The 21,552-nt window shown below is 37.7% G+C and overlaps 1 protein-coding gene across 1 annotated transcript; it reads right to left on the bottom strand.

Moving 5' to 3' along the window:
* Nucleotides 1-306: 306 nt before the first annotated feature.
* On the bottom strand, nt 307-19,787 carry LOC139939145 (probable G-protein coupled receptor No18). Its single transcript, XM_071934904.1, has 3 exons — nt 19,503-19,787; nt 15,457-15,601; nt 307-4,587 (listed from the first exon to the last, which is right to left on the bottom strand). Exon 3 carries the CDS (start codon nt 4,342-4,344, stop codon nt 2,911-2,913), a length of 1,434 nt encoding a protein of 477 aa, XP_071791005.1. The 5' UTR covers nt 4,345-4,587; nt 15,457-15,601; nt 19,503-19,787; the 3' UTR covers nt 307-2,910.
* Between the last annotated feature and the right edge of the window lie 1,765 nt (nt 19,788-21,552).

Here is a 21,552-nt window from a genome sequence, read left to right as displayed (position 1 = left end):
ACATTGAAGTTGTAAGAGAATAGAAAAAAAGCAAAAAGCATGATTATTGCACTAATTTGTGTGTTTTCAGATGCATAGTTATAGGGCTCAAGCTAAAAGCCGGCTTTTATTGTTTTAGTAAGAAGTTACCCCTTTCTGAAAAAAACTGCGTTACTTCAGAGGGAGCCGTTTTTTACATTGTTTTGTATCACCAACAGCTCTCCATTGATCGTTACCAAGTAAGTTGCTTTGCTAAGTATTTAACGTCGCGTTTATATACTATTTCATACAATTTCATATCGAAAATTGAAACTTTAGGCCAATGGGTATGTCATTGTTATTCTTTATTATTTGGACATTAAACATCCACAAACAGTAATTACGTATAATACACGCAAATAATTTAATAAATATTTAAATATTCAAGTAAACAACTACCAAAAACAGGAACCATAAAGGCACAACAAATGTTTAAAGCAACAGGATCAACACAATAAAAAAGGTAACCATAGAAGCTCAAAATCATGGTGATTCAGTCACAAACACATTTATAAATATTCCGTTTGATAGAAAAATAATATTAAATAAAATAATTTATATAATCTGTGGATACAAAGCACACGTTAATCAGCATTACGGACAGAAACCAACGACTCTGCTTTCGAAAACAAGCCTTGAGGCACGGTATGTTGTGAACATATATTTAGGAATGGTCTACTTTTTTGGTTAAATATTTTGTAATTTGCAGCTTATTGAACAAGAAAACGTAGTGCTTGTATTATCAATTATAAAACTAAGACATATTGTGCATGTGGTAAACATCAATAAATCATTGATGGTGTTTTGTTAAGTACAATGAATAAATAAACAGTGACTCCATATTTCAATACAAAACGTCAAATAAATACATCTTGCATAACTGTTTCTTCAAGATATGAATAAAGGCATAAACACTATTGGTAACAACTCAAAACACTGGTGAGAAACAGCTCACTCTGAAGTACCGAACGCAGAGTTTGAGAAAGCCCTGCAGCCGATTTCACGAAACTTTACGCAGTTGTGTAAGTCCAAGTTACGCCATAAACGTTGCGCACGTGGACTTAATACGCAGTTGCGTAAAGTTTTGTGGAATTGGCTGCTTTTCTACAGATTTTCTTACACATTTTGTTAGGCATCTGAAAAGCACACAAACTATTTTGGGTGCAAAAAGGGTCTCAATTAAGTCCAAATTTCAACAGCTTTATTATTGTATGCATTTATTGGTCTTTGACTAATATTACCAAACGTGTCCAGTGCCTTTAAACAACCAATGCTGAAATGTGGGATGGAGGACGGATTTGACGTAACACTTTATTCCTGACTGCAGCCATACTTATGTCCCTGACAAAAATTTACAGTGGACACTATTGGTAATTGTCAAAGACTAATCTTGACAGTCTGTGTATCTCAACATATGCATAAAATAAAAAACCTGTGAAAATTTGAGCTCAATCGGTCGTCGAAGTTGCGAGATAATAATGAAAGAAAAAAACACAATTGTCACACGAAGTTGTGTACTTTCTGATGCTTGATTTCGAGACCTCAAATTCTAAACTTGAGGTCTCGAAAACAAATACGTGGAAAATTACTTCTTTCTCGAAAACTAATTCACTTCAGAGGGAGCTGTTTCTCACAATGTTTTATACTATCAACCTCTCCCCATTACTCGTAATCAAGAAAGGTTTTATGATGATAAATATATGGAGTAATTACCAATAGTGTCCACTGCCTTTAATACATCCTTGATAAAAATTACAACTGTGAGTTGTTTGTTTGCTGTTCAGTGAAGTTAATTATGTCTGTCACTTTTTGACGTGTTGAGCATTTACTGCAGGGAATTTATTTGATCTTTTTTTCTTGTTTAACACTAATTGGACACCTTTACGTATTGTCTGCCTTGAGACTCAAAGAATCTACAACGTATACTTGCTGATTGGGCTCGCACAATTTTTTTTTCTTTCTAAAAACCTTGGGTACAGGCAGTGAGGGGTGCCTTTAACTGTTTTTTTTTAAATGCTCGAATGGTTTACACTTCATTCGTGCTATAGCCAATTAGCCATTTTGAGATAATGGTGGACACAATACTTTGACAATGTTGGGTTTGGGTAAAATGTTTGGCTGTGCAGTTTGTTCACTAAGTCACTGTATAATATGAATGTATACATGACGTCATGACCGCCATCTTTGATGAAACGTGCACGCATGGTAAGGCTCTCCTTGGATGAGAGATGTACACACGCGTGCACTTATTCATTGTTTATTATCAAATATGGCGATTGATGTGCATTCATCTTTTGTATCATTAGTTTTTCGAGTTCCTATTTGTGCCATAACCAGACAAATTAATTAAATATACTATAATAACACAACTCAGTTGCAAAAAACTTGTACCAAGCGCTAGGCAAAAATTAATCTCGTTTATACCAAGAACACCCTACCAGCCAAAATATAAACATGTCTATTGGTATCCATTTGCTTTTTGAAATTTCTTTTGCAGCATTTTCTGCCAAATAGCTTTCAGATATTGTGACCTTCTACCACATTAGTCACATGTTGCCTAGTAAACCCAGATTATATTTTGCTTAGACATTTCTTTTGCAGCATTTTATTTCATCAAGCAGGTTATAGAATATTTTCAGTCAACTTGAGTAATGCATACGTTGTTTAGCTGCTCGAATGCAATTAATACGTTCATTCCAAGCAAAAACGTCTAAATCCTACACAATAGTAAATGCACGGTTGTCCAACAATGCATTTGGAGGTGTGGTTGACACAATATTGTGTCACTGCAGAGTTTGGATAAATGTCACTGTATACACCCACATCAAACAGTGCACTCTTGTAATATCCACCATATCTCAAAAATGTCAATTGGAGCGTCCAGAATGTACTTCAGGTCTTGTTTTCACCAAGTATACCATCGTCAAACGAGGAGACTTCGTGGATATTCGAGATGCACTTCCTGCAGAACAGTCTTCTGAATGCCTTTCTGAAGTCAATACTGAAGCCGTACAGGAAAGGGTTAAGGGTCGAGTTCAAGTAGGCCAACCAATAGGAAGCCTCGTACAGTTTCCCTGGTATACATTCACAAAATCCATTGATGGGAAATAGGACAACGAATGGGAGCCAACAGATGAGGAAAAGGATCACGATGATGCCGAGGGTTCGGGCGGTTCTTCTGTTAATTTCCGCGTACTTGGCGCGAATCTTGCGCAGTCTCAACTTTTTCAACTCTACTGCAGTCGAATCCGGGTTCATTGTAGCTACGCATAAAGACAGTGACGTCACTGTGTCGTTTAACGGTCTCAGGCGCGTAGTTGAGTTATCGAGTCCGCCATTTTGTCCAGTAGTGATATCAAAGTCGATTGCCCTTGTCTCGACTGTACTATCGCAATGAGACGTCTGGGTTTCAGACGATCTACCAGAGCTAAATCCACGGTTCTGATACGCATGCGTTGAGACAAGCTCCAAGGGATCGTCCGTGCGCTTACAGGTGCGATGTGATTTTCCATTGGTAGAGTCAGGGTCAACAACTTGACCTTTATACTTATCTCCCTTCGTTTCCTTACAATCTTCAAGACTCTCTATATTTCTAAATTGTCTCTTCACTGCTAAGTACACCTTCATGTACAAGAAAACCAATGCGAACATTGGGATGTAATATATACATATAGAAGACATAAGTACATAAATGGGATCAGTTAAATACGAGCATTCGTTCTCTTGCGCAAAGTTCCCTTCGACAAAGCGGAATACAACAATCGCTGGTACCCAGCACACAGCTGATATGGTCCATACACACGCAACAAAGAACAGCGCCCTCTTGCGGCTTATCCGTCCCATATGTTTGAGAGGTTGTGTAATGGCCCAGTAGCGGTCCAGCGATATCATGCATAGACTCAGCATCGAGGCGGTGCAGCACATAAAGTCAAACACAATCCACAGGTCACATATGATACCACCCAGAGCCCAGTAGCCCAACACCGTATACGAGGCCATGCAGGGCATGACCAGAGCTCCCACAATGCAATCCGCGGTTGCCAGGCTGATGATGTAATAGTTACTGAGTTTTCGCAGCTTGCGGTCGATGACAACCAATATGATGATGATCATGTTGGGAATGACAGTAACAAGAAATATAAGAAATGCAACGGTGGCCGCGAGGATGTACCGGTACGTTTCAAAAGGAACATCGGTGGCCATATTTGGTATTGATGACGTCATGTTGTCATCATCATCTCCCATAGCAACAGACATGTTACTAGATGTTGTCATGGTGGTGGATAATGTCACATAATCCAACATAGATGTATTCGGTAACGCCATTGTTGTTTTAAAACGTAGCTGCCATTGGTCTCGAACACAACATGATCCTGGTGCCGAAAATAGCGAGGTGTTCACATTCCTTGAAGTTCCCGTTCGTTATTCAGTTTGAGGTCTTGCAGTTTGATTGGCTGGATCGGCACTCACTGGCAAGGCAGTTACTGTTTGTGTTACTCCAAATATTTCATTTGATTCATCCAGTTGAGTATACAAACCGATGGTAACTCAGTGTCGTTCTTCAACATCCTGAAAGAAAACAAACAAAGATGATACAAATTGACAAAAAGCAGTCAAAATTATGCTTTGATGAAAAAAAACAAAAACAACAACAAGAAATCTTCATTCCATTATTTTGAATAGTTTCTCGCCAACTTAGAACTGCTGGCAGGGCCAATTAGCTTTTTTGAGGTTGTGTAAGCCACAATAGGAATGCAATGTTTGGTTTGGATATTTACATAATAATTTACCAAAACCAAACAGTGTTACTGTAATGTTTTCACCATATCTCAAAATAGCTTACACTCCTCGATTGTGAAAGTTTGCTTTTAGTATAAGTGAACAAAAACAATCCTAATACTCGGTATAATGCAACTTAACACACTTTTTCAATCTATTGTTTTGCTTATAATGCATGCATGAGAAAAGGCTCACATAGCGAGAAGGCAGAATGAAGAAATATTGCCTTAGTATGAAAAAGATGCAACGACAAAACGTTGACTACAAACCATTTGGCTCGTTTTGTGCCCATCAGATAAAACGAACATAATATGAATTTCGTCTTATCATCAATAGAATGGGGTATCGGTTTAAGTTGAAAAATAAAACTATCGCACGAAGCTTTTAAATGATTAGGTATATACATTGCAAACAAGTAATCCCATTTTATAAAACTAATTTATACTGTACAGGGACACCCTGCCTTTTTAATGGGCGTTTTTGAAGGGTGTTCAAACACGGTTGGTTCGAAATATGTTTTACAAAAGTATAGGATAAAATGGTTCGATCAATTAGCTATTGAAGTTGTGTGATTTCCCTTTCACATCGTGAACTATAACACGGTTCGGTTCCACAAAGCAGAGGCCTTTGCAAAATAAAATTTGTAATCACAATTTCGAGGTATGTTATGTGTGAATCCGTAAAGTGTATCTTGCCAACCAGTACTCATTGACAAGCAGCTTTACATTCCGAAGGCAATGTGCACCTTAAAACCAAACTAATTTTCAATATTATTAAGTTTATGGCAACCCTACTACACAAATCCTTGAAACTACCAGTAATTCCAACCAATCTAAGGTAAAGTAAAAAGATATTGCTGTGAAATTCCCATCAATATTTACATTTTAGTGACTTATTCACATGGCAAGCTGTTGTCTAACGCTTATTTGGATTATTTAGCGACACAGTAATTGATAATATATTACTCTAACTATCTAAGCTCTTATTTGCATGGCAACACCCAGAAATTTTATCCCATCAGCGGGCGTACAGGCCAACATTTTCTTTTGTTGATAAACAAATCACCTTGGTTGGCATAGTCGGCCGAATGTTTGCAAAACCCCCCATTGTATTAAACAGATATTCTAAACAAATTCACGATTTCTGCAAACTTTCAATTTAATAAAATACCTCCCATAATTAGTTGTCTTGATTTCAACCAAATCAACACTTTGTTTGATTAATTTTTACAACATTGTTACAAACATTAGAGATGTGTTTTTGATTTGCGTGTATGGCGTTCCATAGTTTTCTAACCTGGGTTGGCAACACAGTCGCTGCAAAAAAAAGGTCTATATTGGTTGAAACAAACCGTGTAAAGAAAACAACATATGGGACCCGACCCCCTTAGTTTGGTCCATTCTAGGATGTCAATGAATTCGACTTACCACAGTCAATACACTTTGGAGAATTGACTTAATTAGTGAATAATTTGTGGTTTGACTTATTGATGGCTCTATGACTCAGTACAAGGTTGACGCGAGAAGAGCAAAGCCAACCTTTGAACTCATGTGTATTAAAGGGAAGGTATATGTTTGGAAATTCCCCCCTCCAAAAAAAAAAAAATAATAATAATAATAACAATAATAATAAATAAAAATATGTATCAACTTAAAAACTGACTTGGTAACAGGCATTGTGGAGCTGTTGATATTAAAAAATAGAGAAAGATGATAGAGATAATGACAGAGAAAGAGGAAATTTCTTACTTAAATATTAAAAGTCATTTAGCTAAAAGATTCCTATCTGCGAGCACACAAATTCGTCCAACAATGGTGTTTTTTCTTTCATCATTTTCTCGCAACTTCGATGACCAATTGAGCCAAAACTTTCACAGGATGTTATGCTTATGTTGGGATACACCAGGGATGCGTTTTGGCGGCGGTAACCAAAAACTGTTTCGGTTGTTGGTCGTTGGTTCTGCTGTTCAGACTGAACGATAACCGAGTTGTGAGCTCGGTACCGTTTTGGTTATGACCTAAGAAACAATTATCGGTTACAGCCGCCAAAACGCACCCCAAGTGAGAAGACTGGTCTTTGGCATGCCACACACCAGTCTTCTCAATTACTAAACGTGTTCAGTGCCTTTAATTACCCTTTAGACAGATTGACATGTCATGAACGAACTGCTGTGTATCCGTGCAGCGAAGGAACGTTCCACGTTGGTGGTTACGATTGGTTGGTTTGTATATTGACAGCACGGACGCTCATCCCATGCCCAATTCGCATTGACATTTCCGACACACAAAGCGTATTACAAATATTCAAAATGTTTGGACATTGGTGAGGCCGAACGTAGCAACTAATTATTTGTAAATAATCAAAACGACGATGAAATCCATTTCAGCAGACGCTCATATCAGTTCGCATTGACATTTTAGGCACAACACAAATATTCAAAATATTAAAACAAAAACTGTTTGAACATTGGTAAGGCCAAACGTAATAAGTAATATGTCAACAATCAAAACAGCGGTCCAATCCATTTCACCAGACGCTCATTCCAGTTCTCATTGACATTTCCGGCAGAAAAAATATATATAATTAGCAAACCACACAAATTGTTAGAATACTGATAAGGCCGAGCGTAATATGTAATTTGTAAATAATCAAAACAACAACGCAAAACATTACTTGGTTGCGAGTAATTGGGAGAGGTTGTAGTATAAAACATTAGGAGAAATGGCTCCCTCTGGAGCGACGTATTTTTCGAGAAAGACGTAACTTTTAACGAATTTGATTTCGAGATCTCAGATTTGGAAATTGGGGTCTCGAAAGCACACAACTTCGTGAGAAAAGGGTGTTAGTTATCTCGATAGTTATTTATTTCGATATAGTTATCTCGCAACTTCGACGACTAATTGGGCTCAAATTTTCACAGGTTTGTTATTTTATGCATATGTTGAGATACACCAATTGAGAAGACTGGTCTTTGACAATTACCACTATAGTGTTCAGTGTCTTTAAAACATCTGCTTACAACTATGGATGGTGTATCAATAGAGACAGAAGAGGACTACTCTGACACTTCGTGCATCAGTTCGGGTCCATTTACGGATTTCCTGAAAGTTAAACTCTTTTCATCAATTTAATCTTTTGGTTTTATCCTTACTCCGATGTGTGTTTGCACTGTAACCATGCTGTAACCTACGAGACCAACGAGATTGCCCGGTGACAATAGGCAGTACGAATCCTATGTTTTATAGTTACAATAATAATAGTGGCTTCTTATAAAGCGCTCAGGGGTGGATTTCACAAAGGTAGTCCTGAATTAGGCTAGAGGCAGTACGAATCCTATGTTTTATAGTCACAATAATAATAGCGGCTTCTTATAAAGCGCTCAGGGGTGGATTTCACATAGGTAGTCCTGAATTAGGCTAGAGGCAGTACGAATCCTATGCTTTATAGTAATATTAATAGTGGCTTCTTATTTAGCGCTCAGGTCCGTCACGCAGTGACGTTCATGGCGCTTCAACATTATTACCCCCTGGTCACTGGGCCATTCCTTCAACCATCTCAGCTCCCGGGGGGGGGGGGGGTATACAGCCTGTGCCGCCAAATATGTAGCGCAACCAAGGCTAATCGATCACAATAACTAACTCTGCCCTCACATGTACCCATTTACCCCTGGGTGGAGAGAAGCAATTAAAATTATCAGTGGGTACCGCAACGATTGAATATAATCTATGATGTGAAAATGTGTTCACCTTATACAAGTAATCACTGTTGTTGAGTTGCAATAATTCTAACAAAATCATTCGAAATTTTGGTTGCAAGAGCAAATTCTAGCCCTGGATCGTTATCGCTGAAAATGTGATAATAACTAACTTCCCAATTATGATGGTGTACAAATACATTACCGATGTATTGCAAACGTCTTAAAATCACTGTTTGAAAACAATGTGTTTGACAAGTAGCAGGGTGTATAAGTTTACAAAATGACCCAAATTATTTTACAATCCGATGTTGTCAATTTAAAGGTGATATGCTCAAATTATTGGATGCGTGCCAGTGAAGGTTGGTAACTGTCGTATGAGCAAACACTAATAAACTGATGGTTTAATTATTTTCAATACCGTTTCTGCTTGATGTGTAAACGCTGTCACTGACAAACTATTTTAACGGGAAGATTCTAAATTGACTTACTGTCAAGCTGATGCGAACTGGGACACTACGAGACGCTGCGTCGCCTCCCTGATGTAGGGAGTCCCTACGGGGCGTGGAGCAAACGTCAATGGAACCTTAAAGACACTGAATACGTTTTGAATACGTTTTGCATTTGTCAAAGACCAGTATTTTTTCACCTTGTGTAACCCAACATATGCATACAAAACGGACCTGTGAAAAAGAGGGCTCAATTGGTCATCAAAGTTGAAAAAAAAAACACCCTTGATAGACAAACGTGTGCTTCCAGATGCGTGGAACAGTCGTTTCAGATTATTTGAGTGAGAAATTGCTCCTTTCTCAAAAACTACGTTACTTCAGAGGGGTAGTTTATCACAATGATATTGAAGTTTTAATGATATTTGAGTATTACCAAACGTGTCCAGTTCCTTTAAACTGCGATGTATTTGTCATGATTGTGCATCTATATAAACAATCGCTTTATAGAACTTCCTGCACAAAGACATAATTAAATTGCGCTTAAAGGTATATTAATTTACGTGTGTTTTACCCAAATCACCAGACAGGCCCATGAGCAAATGAGTTTCCCTTCACCCATTCTGCCGATTTTTATGTTGACAATATTTTGTGAAAGGTGTTTGTTCATCTATATCGATCGTGACATGTGTAACAAAAGACTATTCAAATGGTAACCTAGAAATAAAAATAGGAGAAGGTTAGAATGCCAGAAGAGGAAATCAGAAGAAAAGATCGAAATACGAAATCCAAACAAACACGACTTCGTGACAACTTAGACTAGAAAAGCAACGAGGAAAAGAGAGTGGTAATTGGTTGAGGAAGGCTTCATCAAACAATGGACAAACCCTTCCTTCGTGTACAAGCACAACACGATATTACGAAAAGCTTGGTTTTCGTTCACGTCGAATCAGTGTTGCTTTGTTTTGCTTTGAAAACAATATGAAAAACGCAAACAATAATTAGGATGGGGCGGAACGGCGTGATATTTCAACCTTAGTATAGTTGACCCAGATTATATTAAAGTTGTCTTAATCTTTTAAAGATTATTATAACAAACGAACCGTTCTCTTATAACAACTTGCGGTTGCATGGGGCCTAAGATCTGATGAATTTATGTGTGTCTGTCAATATAGGTTGCAAGCAAGCTGCCCAACTAGTATTTAGAAATTATTTTGGTAAATATAGTTGGAATAATATTTCTTCTACCAAATGTTTTCTTTCCCTGTGCAATCACCGTGATGTCCCTATGTGCTGTAAAAGGAAATCAACCATTATTGTACAAAGTAAATAGATATGTTTTTGTTTGACAACCTCTTGAAGACTGTTCCATAACTGAACTGCTGCATATTGGAAAGAGCGGGAACCGTACCAATTGGTTTTGATAATTGGGGGAGTCAGAGGGTCACAGAAGATCACCGATTTGATGTTTCACGCTATGACCCAGATCATTGCACTTTCTTTGAAGAATTAATTTAATCGGTAATTAACATGTTGATTAATTTGTGCACCATCTCCCGGGAGTGTTAAAATCATTTAAATGATAATTACCGTATCTATAAATTCTTCTAGCGTTCTTTAGTGAAAGCCGCTGCTTTACATGTTTTACCTTGGCCTTAGGAACTGGACATTACTATTGATAGTATACAAATACTGACTGCTTCGAGTGTTATGGTTAAGACTACGACTCCCGAGGTGATCCCATGAGCGTTTTATTTTCCCGAGGCGCAGCTACACAGTAGGGTTTGGCATCTCACATGACTCAAAAGACCTGTACCTTTCGCAGAAGTACTTAGGCCTACCATGGAGGAAGGAAGAGAAGGAGCTCGAACGACCCGCAAAACCGCAGAGTAACAAAAGAATACCCTGACAATGCCCCCGTCTAACCAGTGGAAAAAGATAGGAGACCTCCAGCTGGACGGCCGATTAACGAGCAGGATTAGATTTCTTTGTACAGAACGTGCGGTACCGCCGCTCTGCACAGTTGCCTTCGTGTAAAGTTGAGTCATTGGATACCAGAATTGTGAATATACACGTTTTCATTTACCATTTGTGGTGTTTCACTGATTAAACGACCGCGGTACCGCAGGTTCGACTTTTGAAGTCCCTTCGTTCGAGCTCCTTCTATTCCTTCCTCCATGGGCCTACATACAATCTTTTCAAAAATAGCTAAATAACTAAATCGGTTTAAAATTTAAACTGATTAAACTTGAATAGCCTACTGTTGAACAGCAAGTGAATATTTGCCCATTGTTTATTAATTGATGATCCGTGCATTTTTATTGAATACACTATTTGTAACACAAAGGTAGTAATCGCTAAATTGGACGGAAGGCATTTCTGGACAACAATGGTATATGGCCAGCTAATTTTGATCAGATTTTAAGGGAAAGGCATTGTGAATATGATGCGTTGATATTAACTTTAAAATTTTGGACGCAGACGGGAGTTAAAAGCTTTTTAAACCGAATGCAAGAATTTGCTAGATGCGCCCTTGGCTACCTGTTATGAAGTATTTTCTTTTGTTTTGCTTGCAAGAAAAATAAGAAGAAAGGCTACTGAAATGTGATTTTTGTTTGCCTCCACACTAAAAAAACACAAAGATCTTTGCAAAACTAATCTAGTCAACAAATTTGCAATTTGCAAGCTTTTGTAACGCAAAGAAGTTTGGACAATGGCTCGTCGTGTGTCTCAGACTTAAGGGAACACGTTGCCTTGGATCGGTCGAGTTGGTCTTTGAAAAGCGTATGTAACCGTTTTTTTTTATAAAATGCATATGGTTGGAAAGATGTTTTAAAAGTAGAATACAATGATCCACACAAGTTTGCCTCGAAATTGCGTGGTTTTCATTTTACTGTGCGAACTAACACAGTCGGCCATTTAAGGGAGTCAAACATTTGACTCCCATAAATGGCCGACCGTGTTAGTCGACGAGGTAAAAGGAAAACCGTGCAATTTCGAGGCATGTTTGTGTGGATCATCGTATTCTACTTTTACAACATCTTTCTACCCACATGCATTTTATAACAAACGGTTACAAACGCTTTTTTATATACCAACTCGACCGATCCAAGGCAACGTGTTCCTTTAAAAGAGCCCAGCCGAAATACTTATATATGTACGAGTACGTATTGAAATTTGTTTAGGTTTTTATTTGTATGTTGGCTTGAAGGCTTGACTTAGACCGAAATAGAAACGTCCCTGCATGCTCTCTGTCTAACATGTTGCCACTGAGTTGACCAACTATTCAAAAACATTAGACGGGTTGTGAATGGTGACGCAACTACGCTTAGAATTATACATGGGGGTTGTGCAGGCTGATGGCAATGCCGTAGATAATGGGATTCGGGGCATTTTGGTGTCTCTAACTATGGAGTTTACCAACAGTCAGAGTTACGTGAAGGGTATTTTGCTTTCGCAGGTTCATGTGAAACAAATCTTGGTAGAAAAAAAAACAAGCAATGAAAGCCATTTTGGAAATTTAGAAAGTTGTTTGGTAAAATGTGGTCTGGAGCCACTTACGTCCACGTAGTATGATAATCCCTTACTAATAGGAATAACCAATATAAATTTTATACACGATAACAAGTTATATCTTTTTCAATAACCGTAATAATAATAAATCGAAGTGAACTGTTTCTCAAAGTGCATCGTACTTTCCAAAGCTGTTGTACTTCTACCACGTACATGTAAGTTTGTATTGCCAATAATCTGAGTCATGACTAGTTGATGGAGGCCTTTAAATGCATCATTGGTTTCGATTCCTGAGTAATCCCTTAATACCTGACTTTCGCTGGCTTTAAATGCACTGGGCACTATTGGTAGTTACTTAAAATAATTATTTGCTCAACAAGTACTTAATACTTGGTAACGAGCAATGGATAAAGGCCCGGTCACACAGGCCCCGATAACGAGAACGATAACGAGAACGATAAAAATGCACGCCCTCGATTGGTTGAATGATGAGCGTGGGCGTATTCTGCGTGGAGCATTTCAACCAATCGAGAGCGTGCATTTTTATCGTTCTCGTTATCGTTCTCGTTATCGGGGCCTGTGTGACCGGGCCTTAACTGTTGATATTCTCAAACCCTTGTGAGAAACGGCCCCCTCTGAAGTAACGTAGTTTTTTATTTAGGAAAGGGATAATTTCTCACTCAAATAGTAAAAGACTTCACAGGCCTGAAGCCCTTTGGCACTTGAAAGCAAACTGTTTTTTCTTTCACTATTCTCTTGCAAATTCGCTCATTTAATTGAGTCACAATTTTAACAGATGTTTTATTTTATACATATGTTTGAAAACCCAGTGAGAATACTGGTCTTTGACGTTTATCAAACGTGTTCAGTGCCGTTTAAACTGAAAAACCCACCTTAACTAAATTTATTTGATATATCGGCGTGATGTTTTTTTTGTGCTGGCGCCTTTCATTAATCCTCCTCGTCGATTATACAGGAGCTTCTGTGATACATTATAAATCAGACTGGGATTAACAAGTGGCGCCCGGAAGGTGGGTTTCATTGTCGGGGTGGATCTGTACTTTTGGAAATAAGTTATATACACAAGTTGACGGCTTTAGCTTTTTGAAATGAAGACATATTTTAGAAAAGTGAATCAAAAGCTTTTCATTTTGACAGCTGCTCAATGTGCGTGTAGCATTCAAATACACACAATATCCTAAACATGTTTCATCAAATAAAGCGCTGTACCAGTCAACAAAAAATATACAGACTAAAAACATGAGCATTTTGTATGGACGAGTGACTTATATGATGAAAAAAATACTGCAAAGCAAAACGAATTTTACCAGCAAAGAGAAGTTTGATTATCTTGTTTGTATTTGACTTCACAAACGTGTATACATTGGTCTCTCCAATGTATTGAACGTGATCCAATGATTCTTTAGTAATGTATTTTTTTCTTCTGATGTGGCCCCATAGGCTGACATAAGTCCGGTGTCGCATGCAATTATGTCCTCTGTGCAATACTATCCGGAAGACATTATTGCATATGCAATAATGTCCTCCGGACGGTTTTGCATATGCAATTCTGTCCGCCCGGACGCTGCTGCATAATGCAATTGTGTCCGCCTGGACACGTTTGCATATGCAGTTGTGTCCGCCCCCGTGCAAAACCGTCCTTGCAGTAAATTAAACGTGTTTCTTAGCCCTTGGCGACGGAACACGTTCGCCATTTTTTGTACAAGCTATAAAAGTGCATGAAATGAATGTTTACGGGAAATGTTCGGCCATTGGGTATTCACTGCAATCATAAAATACGTGATTATTCATGCTGCATAATACGTAGGTTCAGTGCATGCACGCTCACTTACGCGCGCACATACATGTACAGTCATGTACATGTCCACCGGACGGTTTTTGCAAAGCCAAAGACACGATTGCATATGCAAAAGTGTCCGGAGCGGACAGTATTGCATGGCGGACACAATTGCATCTGACACCGGCATTGGGTAGGTCTACTGTCTATTCCTGATTTCTGAAAGCAGACATAATCGGGAAACATCATGGTTTTTTGTATATCTGTGGACTTATTCTTCACAGTCTCCTGTGGAAAATTGTGCCACTGGCTTATTGTTTAGCAGGTCAGTTTAAAAGCAGTGGACACTATTGGTAGTTACTCAAAATAATTATCAGCATAAAACCTCTCTTGGTAACGATTAATGGGGAGAGGTTGATAGTATAAAACATTGTGAGAAACGGCTCCGTCTACAGTGACGTAGTTTTTGAGAAAGAAGTAATTTTCCAAGAATTTGATTTCGAGACCTCAAGTTTAGAGTTTGAGGACTCGAAATCAACCATCTGAAAGCACACAACTTTGTGTGACGTATGACAAGGGTGTATTTCTTCCATCATTCTTTAACAGTTATCTCGCAACTCCGACGACCAATCGAACTCAAATTTTCACAGGTTTGTTATTTAAATGCATATGTTGACATACACCAAGTAAGAAGACTGGTCTTTGACAATTACCAATAGTGTCCATTGTCTTTCATAGTTAAAATATTACGGAGGTTAGAATGATGATGAGCAAGACATGATGTTAAATAGTATGAATCGTGGAATAAAGAAGATTCATTTTGGTTTTACCCTTACACCGACGTGTGTAGGCACTGTTTGATAATTACTTTCCAGACTTTTGTGAAAAAAAAATCACAGGAAAATCACTCTTTTGGGATTCGAACCACGACCAGTATAAATTTGGTATCTTACCAACTAGACCAGCGAGATTTTCCAGTAGCTAGATGCAGTTCGAATCCTATATTTAAGCAGTGGGTACCGCAACGACATGTTTTGGGTTAAACCGGAGTTTTAACAAATTATTTAAGCTACGCGCTTCTTCAGTGATGTCGTTATGTTGACAAAATTGTAATAATACAAAGAGATGGCCTTTCAGATTATACTTCAATCTGCTGATATATTTGCCCCTCCCCAAAGAAAAAAAAACAGTCAGTCTTATTTTCTCACCTTAGCTATCTCTGTTCGCATCTCGCTGCTCTCTCCAAGTCACCTCGGGATTATAATCTGTTGAATTCCACGAAATACGAATGTAAATTCTTTGTTGTCCATGGATATCCTTCCGAACGTACGTCTCATGTTATTGCAGCTAAACCTAAAAGTTGGGAGAGAAACAAAAAGTAATGTCCCTTTATTAAGACGATGAAATTAGAACTACATTCCCTATTTTTCAATGTTAAAATTTGCATCGTGGATGAAGGAAACATTAGTTTTGGTTTTACCCCAACACATATGTGTATGTATGAATTGTAACTCAGTACTTTCCCCCAAAAAACATAACATGCATACTACTTGGGTGGGATTCGAACCCATTACCCTTTCAATTGTAGACTGTACTATTAGTTTCTTAACAACTAGACCACTGAGATTGCCCGGTTGTTATGAAGCTTGTAAAACCAAAATTAATATACCTTCGATAATGTTAATAATGGGAACCGAGCAACGATCACCACGTGACGATGAAGATCATTGTTTTGGTAGTCATATTGTTTCTTTCAATTAAAGACACTGGAAACTGTTGGTTAATGCCAAAGTCCAATATTCTCACTTCGTTAATGCCAATACTATGCATAAAATAACAAGCCTGTGGAAATTTTGACTCAATTTGTTATCGAAATTACAAGAGAATACTGAAGAAGAAAAAACACCCTTGATGCACAATTTTGTGTGCTTTCCGATGCCTAAACAAATATTGAAAGACCTAAAGGCCTGAGGTCATTTAATATTTAAGTAAGATTACTCTTTCTAAAAACTAGGTTACTTCAGATGGAGCAGTTTCTCACAATGTCTTAAACAAATCTTCTTTGCTCATTACCAATTTAGTTTGTGTATGCTTATGACTCTTTGAAGTAACTATCAATAGTATCCAGTGCTTTTAAATAACATATACAAATCCACTATCTAGGTCTATGCATTTAGGGTATTTTAAAGTTGTAATTGTTGTCCCCCACCAATCGCACACAATCCGTCCTCCGACCTAACAAATCTCAACCCTTGGACGAATCTGCACGCTGAAAACAGTTAAAGATACTGGACTAGTTTGGTAAATTGCCAAAGATCAGTCTTCGCACTTAGTGTATCTCAACTATGCACTAAATAATAAACCTGTGAAAATTTGAGCTCAATCGGTCGTCAAAGTTGCGAGATATAATGAAAGAAAAAACACCCTTGTCACACGAAGTTGCTTTCAGATGCTTGATTTCGGGACCTAACATTCTAATTGAGGTCTCGAAATCAATTCAAATATGTTGGTGGAAAATTTATTCTTTCTCGAAAACTACATCTACTTCAGAGGGAGCCAGTTCTCACTATGTTTTATACTATCAACAGCTCTCCATTGCTTGTTACCAAGTAAGTTTGTATGCTAACAGTGATCACCAATATTGTCCAATGCCTTTAACTTGTACTCAACAATTGCGTAGACCAACTAAGTCGTCCTCGTTTTGTTCAATTCATACTATTTAAAGGAACACGTTGGATCGGTCGAGTTGGTCTTTGGAAAGCGTTTGTAACCGTTTGTTACAAAATGCATATGGTTATAAAAGTAGAACACAATGATCCACACAAATTTGCCTCTTTAGTGAAGGTACCCTGTACTTTAATAAGAACTTATCAACCCATCAAATCCCAGCAATACACTATAGTCGGAGCAATACTCAATAACAAACCAACAAAACCCTTACACGAATTTTGTCTTTGTTCATTTTTGTCTTTGTTCAACTTTTCTTTGTTAAACCTAAACTAATTAAAATTTACCATCTCAGCCGTAAATTTCCCTTGTGGTTTGACGCTAGATAGAAAAAAAAAAAAAAAAAAAAAAATGGCACCCACTTAAGTTGATCCCTTTTGCTGCTGCTTCCAAGGTCGTATCGTACATTGGAGTGTATCCCTCATGGTGAAAGACTTCTCTTGATGTTCAACTTTTCTTTGTTAAACCTAAACTAATTAAAATTTACCATCTCAGCCGTAAATTTCCCTTGTGGTTTGACGCTAGATAGAAAAAAAAAAAAAAAAAAAAAAAAAAAAAAAAAATGGCACCCACTTAAGTTGATCCCTTTTGCTGCTGCTTCCAAGGTCGTATCGTACATTGGAGTGTGTCCCTCATGGTGAAAGACTTCTCTTGAAATATTAATCTATGAAATGCTTTACTTTTTGAGAAAACATTAACAAAATATCAATTCTCGATATCGACAATTACCGATTTATTTTAAACACATGTCATGACACGGTGAAACGTGCGGATACAAGGGTGGGTTTTCCCGTTATTTTCTCCCGACTCCGATGACCAATTGAGCCTAAATTTTCACAGGGTTGTTATTTTATATATGAGTTGTGATACACGAAGTGTGGGCCTTGGACAATACTGTTTACCGAAAGTGTCCAATGGCTTTAAACCGGAAGTCGTTGGTTTAAATCCCGCTCTAGTACTTTTTTTCAACCCCAAAGTATGTAAAAACTACCCTGTTAACAGTTTGTTGTTTAGAACTTGATATTAATAGCCCAATTAAGTTGTTATGAGCTCCCTTTTTGGGTGCTGGCAGTGTGGTTAATGACGAAGTATGTCTTCTCGACTCAGTAAAAGTCCTTCATAGAAATAATTAGAGCTTGTAATTATAATTAAGAAGTGTATTGTCCGCATTATAAAACAACAGACATTTAGTTTCCATTGGCATATGAGAATAGAACAGTTTGCCATTTCATATCCTCACTAAGGTTGCTAAAAAAATTGTATAAAGCTCAAAACTGTGCAAAATAAAAACACTAAATTTGTGTAACATTTATTGTTTGTATTCTTTTGGCAAAGCAATTTCTCTTTGGACTACTCCTAAGCAATAACGCCCATGCAAAAGCAACGCTACACAACGCTTAATTCAAACTAAACCAGGAACCAAGTTAACGAGCTATACATCTTGTTCTTTAAGGCTCACCTTTGGTAATTGTCAAAGATCAGTCTTCTAACTTAGTGTTTCTCAACATGTGCACATGAAAACAAACCTGTGAAAATTTGAACTCAATTGGGCATCGAAGTTGCGAGAGAATAATGAAAGAACAAACACCCTTGTCACTCAAGTTGTTTTCTTTCAGATGTTGAATTCGAGACCTCAGCTGATGTATCGAATTCAATGAGAATTTACTTTTGTCTCAAAAGCTGCGTTACCTCAGAGTTGGGCCGTTTCTCACAATGCTTTATACCATCAACAGCTCTCCATTGCCCGTTACCAAGTAAGTTTTCATGCTAACAATTACTTTGAGTAAGGACCAATAGTGTCCAGTGCCTTTAGCATCGAGTTTATTGAAGAAGAAACCTGAGACCTTATTTTTGATTTCAAGGATTCATAAAGAGTGGTATTTTTCAGACCATTCCTTTCCAATGAGTTTGGTTTTAATCCATAGCTACTATTCTTTGAAAAAATAATAACCAAAAGTAAACAGTCTTGAGAACATCCCCTACCATTAATAGTTGTTTTTGTTTTAATCGTGGCACTGTCTTTGAATGGCTGGTAAAGTACAAAGAAAGTTTTTTTTTCTGTACAAACCCTGAATATGGTTAACCTTATAGAATGCGCCCCTTGCCAAACAGCTGACAGGGCCAATCATACCAGCAGTTGTAAGCTTTAGCCAGCATTTATAAGCGCAAACGCACAGCGATTACCATAGATACAAGTTTTACCAACAGCCATTTCCTCGGTTCTCCGAACCTCCAAACGAAACTTTAAAAAAAAAAAAAAAAAAATCAGTAGAGGTAAGTACAGGCTTCTATCTATGTATTTTACAGGCTGTGTATTTTCCAATTAGTATATCTCTCAAGATAGTCGTACCTGAGTGCAAATAGCCCCCTACATAGTGCCAAAATACCCCGAGTCCAGCATATTTGGTACTTGGTGCAATATGCTTTGAGATTTCTACCTCCATGGTCACAGTATGAAACGAAATGTGCTGCAAACTAAAATCGGTGAGTAAGTGGTTTAATGCATCTTAATAATACACCACCGTACCTTATGAACCTATGTGATCCATTGTGTATAGCCGTATGTATCCAGTCGTTGGAGGTAACTTCATGTCGATCTCAGCTCTAGGGGGAGCCCGGGCTTGCGACGAATCTGTCGGTATAGATCAGCAACGGAGTACAGGGAAGTTACCACGCTCCAGCGAAGACACCCACAACAATAATAATCCCTTGAATGATCGAACAAGGATGTTCCTTGACGTTCAATTATTAGAACTCCCGTGATAGACTGGTCCCCTGTCCGCATCAACTGTGACGTCACATGTTCAGGCTACTCCCGAGGTTGTACTTCACCCCAACGTGTCTTGATGAATGACCATGACCAAGTAGAAGTCCTGAGTGGGTATGAGCATGCGCTTGCTGAAGAGTCACTGATTACAACGTATTAAATCTCCATTAACATAATTCCCCACTCCTTCAAGTAAGTGGCCGTGTAATTAAATGAATAAGAAAAGACTGTAGGCTTGGTCCACTCACGCGTGAAAATACCACAGAACAACAGTAGAGCTACAACCTTTGTAGTGGTTGAGTATATGCCTGTAATAGTATAGTGCAGTGAGAAAGGCACAGAGCTGCCAGTGGACGCTTAACTTCATTCTGTTGTGGAAGCCGGTGATGATCAGTCGTTAATTATCAGAGAGCAAAATAGTTTGCATTTTGTCAAACGCTGTAAACATGCCTAATTGTAAGATTACAAAAGGACCGTCATCTATTTTCTTAGCCGGTGGCAGCATCCCATAAGTGCTAAAATAGACACCCGCATTTATTTTATTTATGTATTTATTTATTTATTTATTTATTTATTTTATTTTTATTTATTTTTATTTATTATTATTATTATTATTATTTTTATTATTATTATTATTATTATTATTATTATTATTATTATTATTATTATTATTATTATTATTATTATTATTATTATTATTATTATTATTATTATTATTATTATTATTATTATTATTATTATTATTATTAATATTATTATTATTATTATTATTTTTATTTTTATTTTTTTTTTTGGGGGGGGGGGTTGCGTAACGTTACGTCACCGTGGTCCACTGGTTAGACTGCCGGACTTGCAATCACAGGATTGTGGGTTCGAATTATACCAGGCTTGTCGCTTATATATATCAACATTTGTAGAATACGTGTCGTTGTCTAGTTACTGAATAACAAGCAGGTGATTTGTACAACTAATACATAGACGCATTGTTCATTTCAGAGATGTTGGCTGTTGCCAGCTTGGCGTTTATACCCCTTGACATAAAGATTGAGTACAGACAGACGGCGCATCCGACTAAAATGGCTCTCGGCTACGGCTATGCCCTTTGGCGAGAATGACAGTGGGAATGGGACACTTCTGCATCCTATTATATATAGCCACTCTAGATGTCTGTTTCGTTCATCTTGAAAGGGAATTAGAAGTTCAACAGCTATTGATTAATAAAAAGGCATTCTGAGAGAATAGTTACATTTCGAAGTGATGGACAAAGTAATACCAGTTGTATCCCTGAAAATATGAAATTGAGATATGTTACTGTCAGAAAACCTCAGATTGTGTATTCCAATTACGAAATACTCTTCCTGCGTTGACTAAACCGATTCGGATTTGGGGCTGTATCTAAAAAACGCTTCATAATACTAGATTAAGATTTGCGCAGGTAATTTTTGTTGTATACATATAGGATTAAAACAATGAAACGGTAAAAAAACGATAGGTATTTACGTTTCATTCAAAGGCGGGATCCAGGCTAAACAAGCCGTGTTGAATTTGAGAAGAACCGGTGGTTGACAACTCGGCTTGACAAGAGGTATGCTCTGATCGTATTAGTCAAAGGGGAACACTGTACTCAAGGCAGTACTTAATTAAAGGCAGTGGACACTATTCGTAATTACTCAAAATAATTATCAGCATAAAACCTCACTTGGTAACAAGTAATGGGGAGAGGTTGATAGTATAAAACATTGTGAGAAACGGCTCCCTCTGAAGTGACGTAGTTTTCGAGACAGAAGTAATTTTCAACGAATTTGATTTC

This window comes from Asterias amurensis, chromosome 6 (assembly GCF_032118995.1).
Source record: "Asterias amurensis chromosome 6, ASM3211899v1".
In the NCBI taxonomy this organism is placed as follows: domain Eukaryota; kingdom Metazoa; phylum Echinodermata; class Asteroidea; order Forcipulatida; family Asteriidae; genus Asterias; species Asterias amurensis.
This window is presented reverse-complemented; position numbering and strand designations above follow the sequence as displayed.